The 18,343-nt window shown below is 41.3% G+C and overlaps 1 protein-coding gene across 29 annotated transcripts in view; it reads right to left on the reverse strand.

The window, feature by feature from the left end:
- The window catches only part of MARK3 (microtubule affinity regulating kinase 3), a 120,447-nt gene that overhangs the window by 70,174 nt on the left and 31,930 nt on the right, over positions 1–18,343 (reverse strand). For 26 of the 29 annotated variants that reach the window (XM_055288020.2, XM_055288018.2, XM_063643841.1 and 23 more), the window contains one exon: positions 7,016–7,069. The exons of the other annotated variants lie outside the window; for them this stretch is intronic. In XM_055288020.2, the coding sequence (XP_055143995.1) occupies positions 7,016–7,069 (54 nt within the window). Of the gene's footprint in view, positions 1–7,015; positions 7,070–18,343 lie in introns of those variants that run through there. 29 annotated transcript variants of the gene reach the window in all.

The following is an 18,343-nucleotide window of genomic DNA, read 5'->3' on the forward strand; positions in this document are numbered from 1 at the left end:
ACTCCAGCCTGGGCGACAGAGCGAGACTCCATCTCAAAAAAAAAAAAAACATAATAAAATAAAATAAAAAATAAGTAAAATTGGAAGAGGAGAGAAATTAAGAACTTCGGGGGAAACTGAAGGCAGACTAGGAGCCATTCTCACCTGGGGTGTGTACTGAGATGACCACATCTCTAGACCTGCCAAGATAGGATCTCTAGGGAGGAAAGTACTGTGAAGGAAATACGCTTTTCTCAAACTCCACAAATGTTTCTAATGCACAAGAAGGGGTGAAAAGTACTGGTTTAAGAAAACCAAATCAACAGTGCCCAAAATAACCCAGTGGTGGCAGCAGTAAAAGTAATTACACGATAGACCACATGAAAAGCATGAACTGGTTCTCCTTGCTTTCAAATTATAAGGTTCCCTGCTACATCCCATGACCAACATTCCCTAGGACACCAAAAAAGCCGCTACTGCTACTGCTACAGAGCTTTAAGCACTAACAGTGGCTCCAAAGCAAATACTAGCTTTAAAAAGAAAACAGCCTCCCTCTTCCTGGGTAGGTGTCTGGTGCTTGAGCGGTATCAGAGTGGACCAGGCTTGAGGGGCACAATGAATAACCCTATACCTTCCAATTTGAAATTAGAAGCAAAAAAGGCTGCTAAAATATTAATTCACAGAAATGACTTCCAGAAATGACCTGATAAGATTATTCCTGACTGAACTGGATTCTGAATTCTTCTAGTTTTCTTTAATATCTGGCTACAACTTGCCAATGAAGAATGAGCTGCTCAATTTCAGAAGCCCTATAAACCAAAGCTGACAGCTTGATGTAAATTTCGAGTCTCATGCCTGATGTGTAGGCCACACAGAGAATTCACCAGAATGCCAGATGCCACAACCAGAGACATTCAAACTGCGAACCAGGACAAGAAGTTGTGGACTGCAGGCTATGGACAGCTTTTCCCAAGACTGTCCGAACAACAAGACCTCATAACAAGGCTTTTGCCCCTCTTAATTTTTCCTTACTAATGCCTACCTCTTTCACTTTGGCAGGATCATGCTGTAGCTAAAATTTCACAGTCAGTAGCTTCTGTGGGTAACTTGCACTCCCTACTTTATACTTAGCCCGGTCATGGAATGCTGGACTGCCTACAAACATGGAGGAATCTGTGCAGTTCATGACACTTCTCGTTGCGATTTGGGTATGGTAGAGCAGACCACTTGGTTAAAATTGGCAGACTCCTTGTTTGGCTATACAATTTTAGCTGATTTGGTTCATAAAAACCCTGGCTTAGGAGCATACTCTAAATGCTTGGTGTGATCCTCATGATAGTCATAATGGTAGTCTCTCTGGTATGCTGTACCCTCCTAGAGTGTTAAGTGTCTCCATGTAGCCACCTATCGGATGTCAAATGGTTTCTCTCTGGCTAGAACAACAAAAACTCAAAAGAAACACACGATAATGAGAACACCCCATCAATGGCACGCTGAAACGGGAAACCCAAAATGATGGCAACTGAGAACAGCAGGGATATCCTAGGTTTTGGTTACACTCTTACCTAGGTGAAAGCCTGACCAAAAGGGAAGAATTGCTAAATAAAAATTATAGGAAGCCATTGTTTGGGACTAAGCTCCTGCATTAGGCCCCAGGAAACCAGGTTAAAATTAAAAATGGAGTAATCCCTGCTAAGGTTCCACATTCCCAAACCTAAATTAAGTTGTTATCTGACCTTCCTAGAAATCAGAAGAAAAGGAGATAACAGCTAATTTCCCAAACAGGACAGTTTATTATTTATTTATTTTTTGAGACAGAGTCTCGCCCTGTCACCCAGGCTGGAGTGCAGTAGTGTGATCTTGGCTCACTGCAACCTCCGCCTCCCAGGTTCAAGCGATTCTTGTGCCTCAGCCTACTGGGTAGTTGGGGCTATGTCACCACGCCCAACTAATTTTTGTATTGTTAGTAGAGATGCAGTTTCACCATGTTGGCCAGGCTGGTCTCGAACTCCTGGCCTCAGGTGATCCACCCGCCTCGGCCTCGCAAAGTGCTGCCATTATTGGCATGTGCCACTGCGTCCAGCCCGATTGAAGATTTAAACTGTCCTGGCTGAGCACGGTGGCTCAGGCCGGTAATCCCAGCACTTTGGGAGGCTAAGGCAGGCGGATCACCTGAGGCCAGGAGTTGGGAGACCAGTCTGACCAACATGGTGAAACCCTGCCTCTACTAAAAATACAAAAATTAGCCAGGCGTGGTGGCACGCACCTGTAGTCTCAGCTACTCAGTGGGCTGAGGCAGGAGTATCTCTTGAACCTGGGAGGCGGAGGTTGCAGTGAGCCGAGATCACACCACTGCACTCCAGCCTGGGTCACAGGGCGAGACTCTGTCTCAAAAAAAAAAAAAAAAGAAAAAACTTCAATTGGCACAATAATAAAGTTCCTACTGCTTTAATCCTTACAGAAAAAAATGTAGTATGAAGTAACCTGATGTTAACTAATCGGTTACTTTTCTATGTGGTATAGTCTATTGTGGTTTATTGTTCTGTTTCCCTGTCCCTGCCTTACAAAAAAAGGAACTCTGAAAGGATCAATATGCTCTTTGTTCTTTGCTTCAGCTTTTTTTTTTTTTGAGACAGGGTCTTGCTCTGTTGCCCAGGCTGGAATGCAGGGGCACCATCACAGCTCACTGCAGCCTCCAACTTCTAGGCTCAAGTGATCCTCCCATCTTAGCCTCCTAAGTAGCTGGGACTACAGGTACACACCACCACACCTGGTTAATTTATTTAATTTTTTTTTGGTAGAGACGGGTCTCTATGCAGCCTAGGCTGATCTCGAATTCCTGAGCTCAAGTGATCCTCTCGCCTCAGGCTCCCAAAGTGCTGGGATTACGGGAGTGAGCCATTGCGCCTGGCCTGCCTCAGCCTTCTTCAGCCTTTGCCTGTCTCTAAAGCCAACTTCTGCTCAGCTCATAGGAACACTTATTCTATTTTACGGAATGTAGTGTTGCCCTATTTTACAATCACGATAAGGCCAATGGAAGGAAGGGAGGGAGGAAGATTGAGGTGGGTATAAGCAGGATTTCCCTACAAAGACCCTGATGAAATCCATAGTCAATAATGCTTTAATAAATCCTAGTGGGTATTTTGCATATATTTGTGTTTAATGTTCCTTTTTTTCTTCCTCTGTAAATCTCATTAAAATTTAAAAACACAGGGATTTCCCTTTCTGTCTTACTAAGTCTAGATATTTAAGAATGGTGGTTAAATCTTACTCAAAAAATGCTTTACTACTGGGTCAGCAGTATCAACTTGGATGAATTCTCCATTGAAAGGTCTTGTTCTTGCCTTGTTTAATATTTTAATTGGATGGAGACATCCATATCCAATTTACATAACAGCTAATACAAATGACCCATTATTCCAAAATCCCCCAAAAGACTGGAATTAAGGCAGAAAATCAATTAAATGAATTTTAGCAGGAATCAAACAAATTCAGGTGGGGGGGAAAAAAAACAATTCCAAGTATGGAATAAAGTAGGCTTCTGTTGAGCGAAGCTCCTGTGGGAGTACCCAAGGAGGCTGAGGGGATTTACTCTACATAAGAGAAAATCAACAAGATCCAAAATAGCAACTTCTAAGGGCTGGTTATGTTTGGAGTGACTATAACTCCATATGACAAATAGTAAACAGTGTGGTAGAAGTTTCTAGAAGACAGATGCTAGTCTGAAGTAAGGGGAAAACGCTCTAATAGCAAAGCCACTGAACACTGGAACAAGATGCTATGGGAAGGAGTGTGTCTCCATCCCTGAATGTGCTCAAGGTTGGCTAACTAACCAGCTATCATAAATACATTACAAAAAATCACTTATTTCATTACATGTGACAAATTTCTTTTTTTTTTTTTTTTTGAGACAAAGTCTTGCTCTGTCACCTCCCGGGTTCAAGCAATTCTCCTGCCTCAGCCTCCTGAGAAGCTGGGATTATAGGCGTGTGCCACCACGCCCAGCTAATTTTTGTATTTTTAGTAGAGACGAGGTTTCACCATGTTGACCAGGCTGGTCTCGAACTCCTGACCTCAAGTGATCCACCCACCTTGGCCCGGGCAAGGTGGCTCACGTGTAATCCCAGCAAGTGGAGGCTGAGGCAGGTGGATCACCTGAGGTCAGGAGTTTGAGACCAGACCAGCCTGGCTGAAATGGCAAAACCCCCATCTCTACTAAAAATACAAAAATTAGCCAGGTGTAGTGGCGTATACCTGTAGTCCTAGCCACTCGGGAGGCTGAGGGAGAAGAACTGCTTGAACCCAAGAGGCGGAGATTGCAGTGAACTCAGATCCCACTACTGCACTCCAGCCTGGGCAACAGAGCGAGACTCCATCTCAAAAAAACAAAAACAAAAACAAACGAACAAACAAAAAACTAACCTAAAAGATGCATAAGAATAGAACAGTATTCCAGATATAGTAGTGAGACACTGGAAGGTATATAGCAAGATGCTATGGTGTGCATTTGTAGTCCCAGCTACTTGGGAGGCTGAAGTGGAAGGACTGCTTAAGCCCAGGAGTTTGAGTCCAGCCTGGACAACAGAGCAAGACCCATCTCTTAAAAGTACAAAAACAATGGAGAAAAATAAATCTCTCACCAGAATCTAACGTTTATTAATTCAATGGCTGCACAAATACAAAGGAAAAATGAAGAGACTCATCTGTGAAAATAATATCAATTTGCAAACATAGTCAACTCAGGTTTACTTATATGTGCATTTAGTAAATGTTCATGACCCAGCATGCAAGCCTGAATACCATGAAACCGATATTTTAACACGTGTGTTCAAACACTGCCTGAATGAGCCAGTCCACCTTTTTCGGTAGTGGTGGTAAAAACAGATTGCATACTGCTGATGGCAGAATGTTCCTTACGATGAATGTTAGCTGCTAGGGCATGCTCCACACCTTTAAATCTCTATCTAAGAGAGCTGTTCCTGAAGCAAGTGTGATACAACTACGAATGCTGCTGAGAAGCAAAAAGGATGCAAGAATGACTGCAAAGGAGGCTGACAAAGTTGCCTGGTACATTCTACATTGTTGCAAAATGGATGTGGGGGGAAGATGGGGGCCTGGGGGTAAGATACTCGGTGAAAAAGAATTGGAAACAAATGTATATAAAATGCTTCTAATTTACTTTATAAGCATATGAAGTTATATACACAATTTTAAACAATGCCCTATAAATTGAAAATATTATACTTATCAAGTTATTTAACTTGGGATAGAGCTGGCTTTAGAATAAGTCTTCGGTGAATGGTTCATACTTGAATGATACCAAAAACAAATCTTAAAGTTTTAATTATTACTATAAGCCAAAATTCAGATGCAAATATGCATAATCACACTAATGGGCTAACCAAACTACCATGCACTAAACTGATAATGATGTGACAAATAATAAAAGAAGAGCAGCAATGAAAAATATTACCAAAAAAATAAAATAAAATAAAATGAATAAAGGAAGCAAGCAAACAAGATGGAAAAACTGCAGCCAATTGATACAACACCATGGTAAAAATTTTTCCAGGAAAACTGTTAGGATTACAATTATATCCAGGTACACATGAATAGTGGAAGGTATGTAACATCATAGAATAGTCAGAGTCCTCATTAAACATCCTTATATATTAATTTTAGTTCTGAATACTAAATTTTATTAACCCCTAATGTATTTATTAGTACCAAATCCTTAGATAGCTGAAGATATGGAAGTTTAAGGAAATAGATAAAATTTACTCTTCAGGACAAAGGACTGGAATTTTTAGATGTTTCATGCCCACCTTAAGAAGCCTTAAGGCCCATTATGGGTTGCCGATCACAAAGAACCACTTGTTGAAATAACATTTTTAGTGCAGAGAAAGTCTACCTCCCTCCCCACCTCCCACACACAAAACAGGGACAGGGCTTCAAAATTACCAGGATATAAATAACCATGAGGAATACATTAGAAATGTATATAGAGCATTGCGCTTATCAAAATATCGCACAACTGTACAGTGCTGTGCAGTTTACAAAGCCCTTTTATATGCATTATTTCATTAATACTCACATCCATCATAAGAAGATGAAATTATCTCCATTTTAAAGATGAGAAACCCAAGGTCCAGAAAAGTTAAGTGCCTTGCTCAAGGTCAGAAATTCGGCTAAGTGGCAGGGCCAGGACTTAAATTCAGTACTTTCTCTTCCTACTTCATGGTCTCTGTACCCGCCCCCCGCCCCAACTACTACAGGTCAAATCTAGAAATCAAATGAAGTATGTAAAAAGACTCTGCAAAGCTGAAAACAACTAGAAGGATTTTATTATAACAATCATTAATTATTTGCTGATGTCCTACCAGTGAAATACCTATGCCTGGGCCCAACCTAATTGCTTAGGCATTATTATGTAAGTGTTAGGACTTTCAAAAATCTGCCCAGGTGATTCTAAAAGGCACTAGGGCAAATACTTGACCTATGTTAAATGATACCAATGGCAATACTGCTTTATGAACATGCTTTTCCACTTTCAGTTTTACTTTAACATTTCCCTTTTATATTAATCATCAGTCCTTAATCAGATGTGGTGTGTCAAGAGTTTAAGGAAGCCAAAGTGTTCACTTTAAAATTTTCAGTATTAGCTATAAGAAAGGTACAAATTTGCACAATATCAATTACATTAAAATATTTTTGTACTGTATTATTTTAAGAAAACTCTAGTCAATATTAAGAATATTCAATAAAAAGTACAGCCTTGTACAACTATATCAATAAAAAAGTACAAAAAAAAGCACAGCCTTTAGTTTGTGCTGTTAAGAACATTTAAAAATAATCTCCAACCAAAGATAACCCAACAATTTTTTATGAAATACTACATTAAGTTGCATTCATTTGAGGAATAGGAAGCTTTATGGCATTAAACATAAAATAACAGTTGAGGTATTTAAGGGACAAATTAGATGGCAACTAGCACTGACGATCGTTTAAAAAGTACTAGATATTGAACCAATCTTACCTTTTGTAGACTTGTTGGATTCAACTGAGTTTTGTCAATTATTTTTATTGCAACCTAGAAAGAATAACAAATATTTATGGATTTTAAGAATTTAGTAATTATGGACTGATAAATGCCAAGATACATGACATTAAGAAGCAAGCAAGCAACAAACCACAAAACCTAAAACTCAGCTGGTTACAATAAGCAATTGTAACTTATAAAATTATGTAACTGAAAATATGGGCTTCTATACCAATGCTTTCTCACTAAACTTCTCCCTACCCTAAATACAAGAGACCCTAATAGGCAGGAATATCATCACCCCTATTCGGCAAAGAAGTTACAGATGATCTTTGTCCCGTTACAATTCTTAAGGATTAAGGGTCCCCCGTAAAAGGGAGGCGGGAAATATGTCAGAAGTGTTTGAACCAGAGCAACTCCATCTTGAAAAGGTGCTGGGTAAAATAAGTCTGAGACCTACTGGGCTGCATTCCCAGGAGGTTAGGCATTCTTAGTCACAGGGTGAGATAGGAGGAGCTTGGCACAAGATACAGGTCACAAAGACCCTGCTGATAGAACAGGATGCGGTAAAGAAGCAGGCCAAAACCCACCAAAACCAAGATGGTGATGAAAGTGACCTCTGGTCGTCCTCACTGCTCATTGTACGCTAATTATAATGCATCAGCATGCTAAAAGACACTCCCACCACCACCATGACAGTTTACAAATGCCGCGGCAACCTTGGGAAGTTACCCTAAATAGTCCCCTAAAAGGGGAGGGACCTTCAGTTCCAGGAAATCTCTGCCCTTTTCCCAGAAAGCTCATGAATAATTCACCCCTTGTTTAGCATATAATCAAGAAATAACTATAAGTAGACTCAGTCAAGCAGCTGATACTGCTGCTCTGTCTATGGAGCAGCCATTCTTTTGTTTCTTTACTTCTTCTTTTTTTTTTTTTTTTTAAACAGTCTCCCTCTGTTGCCCAGGCTGGAGAGCAGTGGCACGATCTCGGCTCATTGCAACCTCCATCTCCCAAGTTTTCATAGTTTCTCCTGCCTCAGCCTCTGGAGTAGCTGGGATTACAGGTGTGCACCAACACGACTGGCTAATTTTGTATTTTTAGTAGAGATGGGGTTTCACCATGTTGGCCAGGCTGGTCTCGAACTCCTGACCCCAGGTGATCCACCCACCTCGGCCTCCCAAAGTGCTGGGATTACATGTGTGAGCCACAGCACCTGGCCTGTTTCTTTACTTCTTTTATAAACTTGTTTTCACTTAAAAGAAAAAAAAAAAGAAAATAAAATTGGGGCTTCAAACTAATAAACGTATTGTTACAACATTTTATATTTAAGTTACTTATAGACAAGGGGAAAATCTCCTCCAAACCAAGAGAGAGAGAGATTATACACAGAAAGCACTTCAAAAAACATATGCAACGTAGCAAATCTTTTCTTTACAATTTACTGACACTTTAAATTTAGCTGACTCTGGGATGGGTAAGCATACAAATAGGTGGGTATTGAATCTGAAAACTTTAAAAACTTTTTTTTTTTTTTTAAACAGAAAAGCCCTTTGGGCAGTTAAAGAAGGAAAGGGAACTAGGTCCAAACCAATCTGTGGCCTAACCAAGTGAATATATAGAGAGGCAACAGAAGGGTCACCGAGCAGCTTTTGTTCAGAAAGGGTGAGTATGCCCCAGCTAGTGTTTTTAAAAACCATTAGGATATAGGAAGTACTATAGCTTCTATAGCTTCTGGTCAGCTCATCACTGTCACGTAAAAATGATTTCTATGGACTATGGGAAAAGAATGGAAGTGACAACAGAAGGGAAGAAGAGTAGAGAGAGGCTTTGCCATGACCAGGGAATATCAAGTAACTCGGCTTTGCATCTGAGCTCCAAAACAGCCAATGAGCCCACCCCCGTAAGATCAAAGAGGCTGTGCTTCCTACTGGGCATCCTGCAGGACACAGGCCCAGAAGACCCACCCCTGAAGAAAGCATCTATAGCCAAAGTCCAGGGAATAAGCTTGGAGTTTCTCTACATCAAACATTCTCACACTTTTTGGTCCCTTTTACACTTTTAAAGATGACTGATTCCCCCAAATGTGGGTTGTATCAATGAATATCTACCATAATACAAATAAAAACTGAGAAACTATTAAAAGAAAGTATTTAATAATTGATTTCAAAATAACAATAAGCCCATTATAACACAAATAATATATTTGTATGAAATTTTCATACAAGCTTCTGCATTCAATCTGTTGTGATATCACACATCATGTAACCTCTGGAAAATTCCACTCTACACTTGTGAGAGAGAGAATGAAAAAAGCAAATGTTTTACTAGTATCACAAAAATAGTTTTGACTCTGCAGACTCCTTAAAAGGGTCTCAGAAAACCCCCAGGGGTCTCCCCATGCCATACTTTTGAGAACGGCTGCATTATGTACATTAACACCATGTTTTAAAAACCCTGCTTAACTTGGTCTAAAGCCTCCATCTGACCACATTATTTATTCCCTATGAGTCTATAACCTACAGAGGAGCTACAGAAAAAATCACTGCAACAAGGCATCCAGCAATTCTGACTCTGGAGTGGATGGGCCAGGAGAAAGCAAATCAGAACTGGGGAAGGAGTGGAGAGTAAATGAGTGTGTGCACCTGAAAAATGCAAAGTTGGAATTCTAATTTTGTATTTGGAAAATGTAAGTTTCAATGGAAACTGAATAAGCAAAAGAAAATACTGATTACTGAAATAGGCAAACACGAACTGTCTTATGCATATCTCAACTGAGGAAAAGACATCTTATTCATCTTTATAGCCCTAACTGGCACATAAGGAGTACTCAATAAATGCTGAGTTGTCTGGGTGCGGTGGCTCATGCCTGTAATCCCAGCACTTTGGGAGGCAGGTGGATCACCTGAGGTCAGGAGTTCGAGACCAGCCTGGCCAACATGGTGAAACCCCGTCTTTACTTAAAAATACAAAAATTAGGGGCTTGGTGGCGGATGCCTATAATCCCACCAGCTACTCAAAAGGCTGAGGCGGGAGAATCACTTGAAACCTGGAGGCGGAGTTTATAGTGAGCCAAGATGGTGCCACTGCACTCCAGCCTGGGAGAGAGAATGGGACGCCATCAAATAAATAAATAAATAAATAAATAAATAAATAAATAAGCCAGGTGTGGTGGCTCATGCCTGTAGTCTCAGCACTCTGGGAGGCCGAGGCAGGCAGATCATGAAGTCAGGATATAGAGACCATCCTGGCCAACATCGTGAAACCCCATCTCTACTAAAAATACAAAAAATTAGCTGGGCATGGTGGCATGGGCCTGTAATCCCAGCTACTTGGGAGGCTAAGGCAGAAGAATTGCTTGAATTTGGGAGGTGGAGGTTGCAGTGAGCCGAGATCGTGCCACTGCACTCCAGTCTGGCAAGACAGCGAGACTCTGTCTCAAAAAAAAAAAATAAAAATAAAAATAAAATAAAATAAATAAATAAATAAATGCTGAGTTGATATGAGGCCTTGAACACTCATAATCAGTAACCAAGAAACAGGGCTTTTGGTGTTTTAACAGATAATGAGGTTTTAAAAATTATATAAATCAAAGTCGAATGAATTTTCTTCAAACTTTACCTTCATAAGTAATTTTACACGGTATACCTGGATCTCCCAATTCCAAAGAAACCCTTAGACATACATCCTCTTTTCTGGCCTCCATTCTGCTTTATTCCTCCTCCTCCTCATGGCCAAATCCATCAAAGATGCTGCCTTTCCAGTTCTTCTCTCTGAGCTCCTGAGACCTGGTTTCTATTTTCACACCTGGACTCTTAATCACTACTTTCTTATGGTTCTGCTCAATACCCTCCTCCTATTCTAAAGATTTTTTTTTTTTTTTTTTGAGATGAGGTCTCACTCTGTTGTCCAGGGTGGAGTGCAGTGATGAGGTCTCACTCTGTTGTCCAGGGTGGAGTGCAGTGACATGATCACGGTTCATTGCAGCCTCGACTTCCCCAGGCTCAGGTGATCATCCCACCTCAGCCTCCCGAGTAGATGGAACTATAGGCACGTGCCACCATGTCCAGCTAATTTTTTGTAGAAATGAGGTCTCCTTATGTTACCCAGGCTGGTCTCAAACTCCTGGGCTCAAGCCATCTGCCCACCTCAGCCTCCCGAAGTGCTAGGATTATAGGCGTGAGCCACGGCATCCAGTCACTATTCCAAAGATTCTGATTCTGTTTTTTTTTTTTCTCTTGAGACAGGGTCTCGCTCTGTTGCCCAGGCTGGAGTGCAGTGGCATGATCTTGGCTCACTGCAACCTCTGCCTCCCGGGTTTGAGCAATTCTCGTGCCTTGGCCTCCCCCAAGTAGCTGGGATTACGGATGCGCGCCACCACGCTCAGCTAATTTTTGTATTTTTTTAGTAGAGACAGGGTTTCGCCATGTTGGCCAGGCTGGTCTTGAACTCCTGACCTCAAGTGATCCGCCCGCCTCGGCCTCCCCAAGTGCTAGAATTACAGGCATGAGCCATCAAGCCCAGCCTGATTCTGTTCTTATACATTTTCATCTTCAGGTACTGCAATTCAATAGCATCTGAAGCAAAAATAGGAGCTCAAATATGTTTCAATCAACTTAACCAAACTGCAGAAAAGTTATTTTATCAAAAGCAACTATGTCTCCAGAGTGAAACACCATCATTTGATGTGACATGTGTATGTGCAGCAAGGAAGCCTGAGCGGGAGTTCCTAATCCCCTCTTCCTCCTAGCTCCCTGCTGGGATGACTCCACCAAAATCACCTTGGCCCAGAGCTGGAGCCTGGAGAGCTCAGGCAAAGCTGAAACCTCGGGGTCACCAAAAGAGGTGGTAACTGGGGTGTCCCCGATTGCAGTGCCTCAGAAAGGTGTAGACTGGAGAGAAGACCACCCCTTTATTCCAATGATTGTGGGGTTGGGTAAAGGGAGACTCAACAAACACCAAGGGGGCTCACTAAGTGAGAAAGCCACTTGCTGTGGAAATTTCTGGGAAATTCCATTTACATTCACTCTGACGCCAGCAGCAAAGTGGAAAATTACAAAATAGGGATAGGGCCAGCTCATACATGAGAAGGGCTTCTCCCAACAAATCCACAGCAGACACCCACCGGAGAAAAATCCTTATCTTCCACTTTCTGTTGGTTCACCAACGGTCAAAAGATCCTAACACCCTGTTTCTAAAAGTGTTAACAGCATTCACAGCCACTAAAAGAGGAGGCAAAAAAAAAAAAAAAAAAAAAAGAGACTGCAAGTCCTCTAGGGGGACAGAGTGGCCTGAAGAATGATGCATTAGTCATCTTGGGCTGCCATAACCAAAATACCACACACTGGGGGACTTAACAGTAATTTATTTTCTCACAGTTCTGGAGGGGACCTTCTTCCTGGCTTGCAGATGGCCACCCTCTCCCTGTGTTCTCACGTGGTGGAGAAACCTAGCTTTCTGGTGTCTCTTCATGTAATAACACTAATCCTATCAATCAGGGTTCATACTTACAACTTCACTTAACCTTCTATAAAGACCCTATCACCAAATACAGTCACACGGGGGGTTAGGGCTTACACATATGAATTTTGAGGCATACGATTCAATCCATAGCAAATGGAGACCAAGCCAAACAACTACAACAGTTGGTTACAAATGAAAACTTCAACATGGAAGAATATCACGAGCATGAAGTAGAGTAAAAGAAATAGACACAAAATAATACACTATTATTAATATACTCTAACATTCTATTAGTACAATGTTAAAATAACAAACAGACAAAACCTATAGTATTAGAAGGTGGCACAGTGGTTCACTTGAGGAGGTGGGGTAGTGAAGGGATCTGAAGGAGGCCAAAGGGAGGTTTCTAGGGTGTGGGTCACAGTATATTTTTTGCCTGGGTCATGGTTATTCAAATTTGTTTACTTTGTGATAATTCATCAAGCTGTACACTTATGATTTGGGCGCTTTTTATGTGTGTTACGTTTCTTTTTTTTTTTTTTTTTTAAATGGAGTCTTGCTCTGTCACCCAGGATGGAATGCAGTGGCACAATCTTGGCTCACTGCAACCTCCACTTCCTAGGTTCAAGCAGTTCTCCTGTCTCAGCCTCTCAAGTAGCTGGGACTACAGGCACACACACCATGCCCAGCTAATTTTTGTATTTTTAGTAGAGACAGGGTTTTACCATATTGGTCAGGCTGGTCTTGAACCCCTGACTTCGGGTGATCTGCCTGCCTCGGCCTCCCAAAGTGCTGGGATTCACAGGCATGAGCCATTGCACCCAACCTGTGTTACATTTCACTAAAGAGTTTTTGTGTTTTTTAAAGTCAATAAATAAAATGACTTTAAATAAAATGTCAATAGATAATGCCTAAACCTGAAAAACAAGACTACAAGCATGTTATAAAGTATGAAAGAATCATTTAAAAGACTAAAGAATCACTTTAAAAGATTAAAAGTGGCCATCCTGGGAGACAAGGAAACAAGTGAGTCTAGGGGACTCTTTTGTAACAAGTCTTGACTCTTTAAACTGTGTGTAATATGTAACTTGAATAAAAATAATTATATGAAAAGTTATTTTCATAACCATAATAAGGACATTGGTTAAAGATGGCATATTGATCACATGCATTTCTCTGTCCTGCCACCTGCTAGGCCCACTGAAGAACAAAGACCAAATGACAAAGAATGGCCAAGAGAAGGGAAGGCGTGCCACCAGAAGACAAGTGACTTCAAAGAAGTTTTGGGAGATAAAAATCTGACAGCAGTACAGTGGCACATGTAGCAGGGCACAGAAAGACAACCCTAGAATATGCTTGGAAAAGGAAAAACTCAACTGTCCACAGAAAAGAACTCTGTGTTATGTGTGTGGAATGTCCCAGTGTAAAGGCTGACGTTCCTCTGGCCTCTATGAGGCTAAGCCAGGCACTCGTTACCCATTTACTGGGAGCTCTCAGTTTTCTTCTTATGGCTCCACTCTTGAAGACATGAACAGAATAAAAAATCACACAAATGAGGAAAGCCTGTGATTTTTCCTGATGCCTTTCTCCATAATTAAGCCTCTTCTTTCAAAAAAGGAGCTACGGTCAATTCTCATTGTTCATTCTATGCAGTTACTGTGCTCACTGAATTAGTGAATACGAAATCATCGCTTCTAGGGGGTTAGGTTTCTGCAAGCCTCTGGTCACAACACTTTGCATCAGCGGATTAATACATAAGTTTGTTTTATGTGTATGTCTAAGAACACCTTCTTTACTATATATGATTGCTTAACACTGAATTCACAGCCACAGCACTGTAACGCACACTTGAGTGAAACTTCTAACACGTGCATCTTCTTTATAAAGCATCATAGCCATGTGCAGTGCAAGGAAAAACTCAACTGTCCAGAGTTTTATCCATGGCAAGGCTATGATGTGCCTTACAAAGAAAATGCATGTTTAGGTAAGTTTCACTCAAGTGTGCGTTAGGAAGACTAGCTGGCACTTCAGCACTATGCTTGGGGCCCATTTTAAATGGCAAAATCATCAACAAAAAGTACAAAAATGAAAAAAAAAATGGCATTAAATAGATCACAAAAAAGACACTGGTTTACGGCACAAAGACTGAAAAGAGAAAGCAAATGTCCCCTTGTTGAACCTCAACTAGGGATGCGCATATTTTTTCACCGTTCCGCATATGTCCGAAAAGGATTACCAAAGTGCTGTACTGATTTTGGGGTTACAAATAAATTTTATCGAATAGGTAAATTTGCAAATATAGAAACCACAAAAAATGAGTATTAACTATCTGCCTGGAAATGAACAGTGGTGATGGTTGCCCAACAATGTACATATACTTGATGTCACTGAACTACACACTTAAAAAATGGTTAAAATTATAACTTTTATGTTGTATATATTTCACCACCAAAAAAAAAAAGTGTTGGCCAGGTGTGGTGGCTTATCCCTTTAATCCCAGCACTTTGGCAGGCCCAGGCAGAAGGATCACTTTAGCCCAGGAGTTCGAGACCAGCCTGAGCAACATGGGGATGCTTCATCTCTGTAGAAAATACAAAAAATCAGCCGGATGTGGTAGCACACACCTCTAGTCCCAGTTACTCAGGAGGCTGAGGTGGAAGGATTGCTTGGGCCCAGGAGGTAGAGAGCTGCAGTGAGCCAAGACTGCACCACTGCACTCCAGACTGGGCGACCGAGCAAGACTCTGTCTCAAAAAAGAAAAAAAAAAATGTTCAAAACTGTGGAATTCAGTAATTTTTTTATATATAGGGATTAGGGTTATATGGAGCTTTTTCCCTGCACATTAACTATACCTCCAGGTTGTACTAAAAGCATGCTGATTGTTTACGCTTTTTAGTTATATAAGATGTGTATTCTGTACCTTATATAGAACACATAAATTATATCTTACACCAAGGCTTTCTTTCACCCCTTGTCTGCTTGTTTCCAAAAGTTTCTGTTTCTTTTTCTTAAGAGACAGGATCTCGGCTGGGCGTGGTGGTTCACACCTGTAATTCCAGCACTTTGGGAGGCCGAGACGGGCGGATCACGAGGTCAGGAGATTGAGACCATCCTGGCTAACACGGTGAAACTCTGTCTCTACTAAAAATACAAAAAATTAGCCAGGCGCAGCGGTGGGTGCCTGTAGTCTCAGCTACTCGAGAGGCTGGGGCTCAGGAGTGAACCTGGGAGGCGGAGCTTGCAGTGAGCCGAGATAGCGCCACTGCAGTCCGGCCTGGGCAAAAGAGGGAGACTCTGTCTCAAAAAAAAAAAAAAAAAAAAAAAAAAAAGAGACAGGATCTCGCTATGTTCCCCTGTTCCCCGGGGAGTGGCTATTCACAGGAGCAATCTTGATCCCAATCCCCATCCCACTGATCAGCAAAGGAATTTTGACCTGCTCCGTTTCTGGGCCAGTTCACCCCTCCCCTCAGACAACCTGGTGGACCCCTGCTCTTGGGATATAATTAATTTTTAATTGAAGCAAATCATTCTGGGTTTTAACTTTTTTTGTCAGTCACTACAGTTGTTTTGAATAAAAATTCAATTCATCACTGTCTACCCACCCCCAAGAAACTGCTGAGTTTTGGTATAATGTCAAAGAACGATATCTACAATCACCTGAAAAGGGTGTTAATATGCTCCCTTCCTTTTGTAGCTACATTGCTTCATACACTTCAACCAAAACAACATACTGAAATAGTGTGAATGCAGAGCAGACACAGGAACCCAGCTAACTTCTATTAAGCCAGACATTAAAGGGGTTTGCAAAAAATTTAAACAATGTCACTCTTTTCAATAATTTGCTTTGGAAAATAGTTGTTTTTCATAAAAATGTTATTTACATTACCATGTAATAGGATTATTATTTTTGATGAATTAATATATATTTTAAGTTTCCTAAGTAATAACTTCTAATTCAGCAGCTATCAATACATATAACCCTAATAAATAAAAGCTTTGGGGAGTTCTCAATTTTCTATTTATTTATTTATTTATTTATTTATGAGATGGGGTCTCGCTCTGTCGCCCAGGCTGGAGTACAGTGGAACAATCTCAGCTCACTGCAAGCTCCACCTCCCGGGTTCACACCATTCTCCCGCCTCAGCCTCCTGGTAGCTGGGACTACAGGCGCCCGCCACCACGGCCAGCTAATTTTGTTTTTGTATTTTTAGTAGAGACGGGGTTTCACCGTGTTAGCCAGGATGGTCTCGATCTCCTGACCTCATGATCTGCCCGCCTCAGCCTCCCAAAGTGCTGGTGTGAGCCACCGTGCCCGGCCTCAATTTTCAATTTAAAGGAGTTCTGAGACAGAAACGTTTGAGAACTGCTGTTCTCATCAATGGAATTGTACATAACCACTGAAATGAACAATTATGACGATTAGTGGCAACATAGAAAACTGCTTTGGATAAAATTCCGAGGGTGGAAAAAACAAGATACAAAATTATATTCAAAAATATGTTGAAAAAACATGTATATGGAAAATATACAAAAACAAAAATGGTACTCAGAATATTAGAATTGTGGGGTTTTTTTCTTCTCCATTCTCCTAATTTTCTGTAAAGTTGTTAACATAGTCTTCACCAACAAACTCGTGACTAAACATATAACCATTTATGCAAAGTCTCAGGAAGTTTCACACACCCCAGGATGAAGAAATGTAGTTTCAACAGGCCTAGCCAGAGGACAGGAGTGAAGCACCAGATGAAAAGGCAGGAAGGGGAGGACTAAGTGACTGAGGAGTGGGATCATCCTAGGCAGAAGAGAAGATTCTTATCTAGAGAAACTGAATACTCTCAGAAATCTAAGGACACAAATATCTGGGGTCTTCAATAAAAGCACCAGACAACTCCCAACAGGAAAGCTCTGTGGTCAAACATGTCCTATTCATACAAACACAGCTTGTGATCAGATGCTTAGGGCTCCACATTAGGTACAGATAACCAGAGGCTACCAGACTTCCAAAGTCTCTATATGAAAGAGAGGTAACAAGAAAGAACCCCAGAAAAAAAGAGAAACAATGCAGGGAACAAAAATCTACTTTATAAATAAAAAGCAAAAAAAAAAAAAAGCCTTTACTATTCTCAGGAAGTCAGCAGAAGAAACAGCATTCATAACACCAGGGCTAGATGCTGTAAAGACAGTAACAACAAACAGATGAAAATGATCAAAGAGTGAGCTGGGGAGAGAAGAGGACACACACACCTTTCTTTTTTCTTTTCCTTTTTTTTTTTTTTTTTGGAGACAGAGTCTCACTCTGTCACCCTGGCTAGAGTACAGTGGCACAATCTTGGCTCACTGCAACCTCTGCCTCCCGGGTTCAATCGATTTTCCTGCCTCAGCCTCCTGAGTAGATGGGATTACAGGTGCATGCCACCACGCCCGGCTAATTTTTTTGGATTTTTAGTAGAGGCAGGGTTTCACCCTGTTGACCAGGCTGGTCTCAAACTCCTGACCTCAAGTGATCCTCCCACCTTAGCCTCCCAAAGTGCTGAGATTACAGGCATGAGTCACCATGCCCGGCCCAGACACACATTTTTAACAGAAAGACTGGAAGATGAAGTTAAAAATATCTCCCAGAAAGTAAAAACATAGAGACAGAAGACAGATTTTGAGGCTCTTTTCAAGCACTCCAGTCTCTGCTTGAGGATTCCAGAATGAAGATTTTTTTTTTTCTTTTTTGAGACGGAGTCTCGCTCTGTCGCCCAGGCTGGAGTGCAGTGGCGCAATCTCGGCTCACCGCAAGCTCCGCCTCCCGGGTTCACGCCATTCTCCTGCCTCAGCCTCTCCGAGTAGCTGGGACTACAGGCGCCCGCCACCATGCCC

This window comes from Symphalangus syndactylus, chromosome 8, assembly GCF_028878055.3.
Source record: "Symphalangus syndactylus isolate Jambi chromosome 8, NHGRI_mSymSyn1-v2.1_pri, whole genome shotgun sequence".
In the NCBI taxonomy this organism is placed as follows: Eukaryota; Metazoa; Chordata; class Mammalia; order Primates; family Hylobatidae; genus Symphalangus; species Symphalangus syndactylus.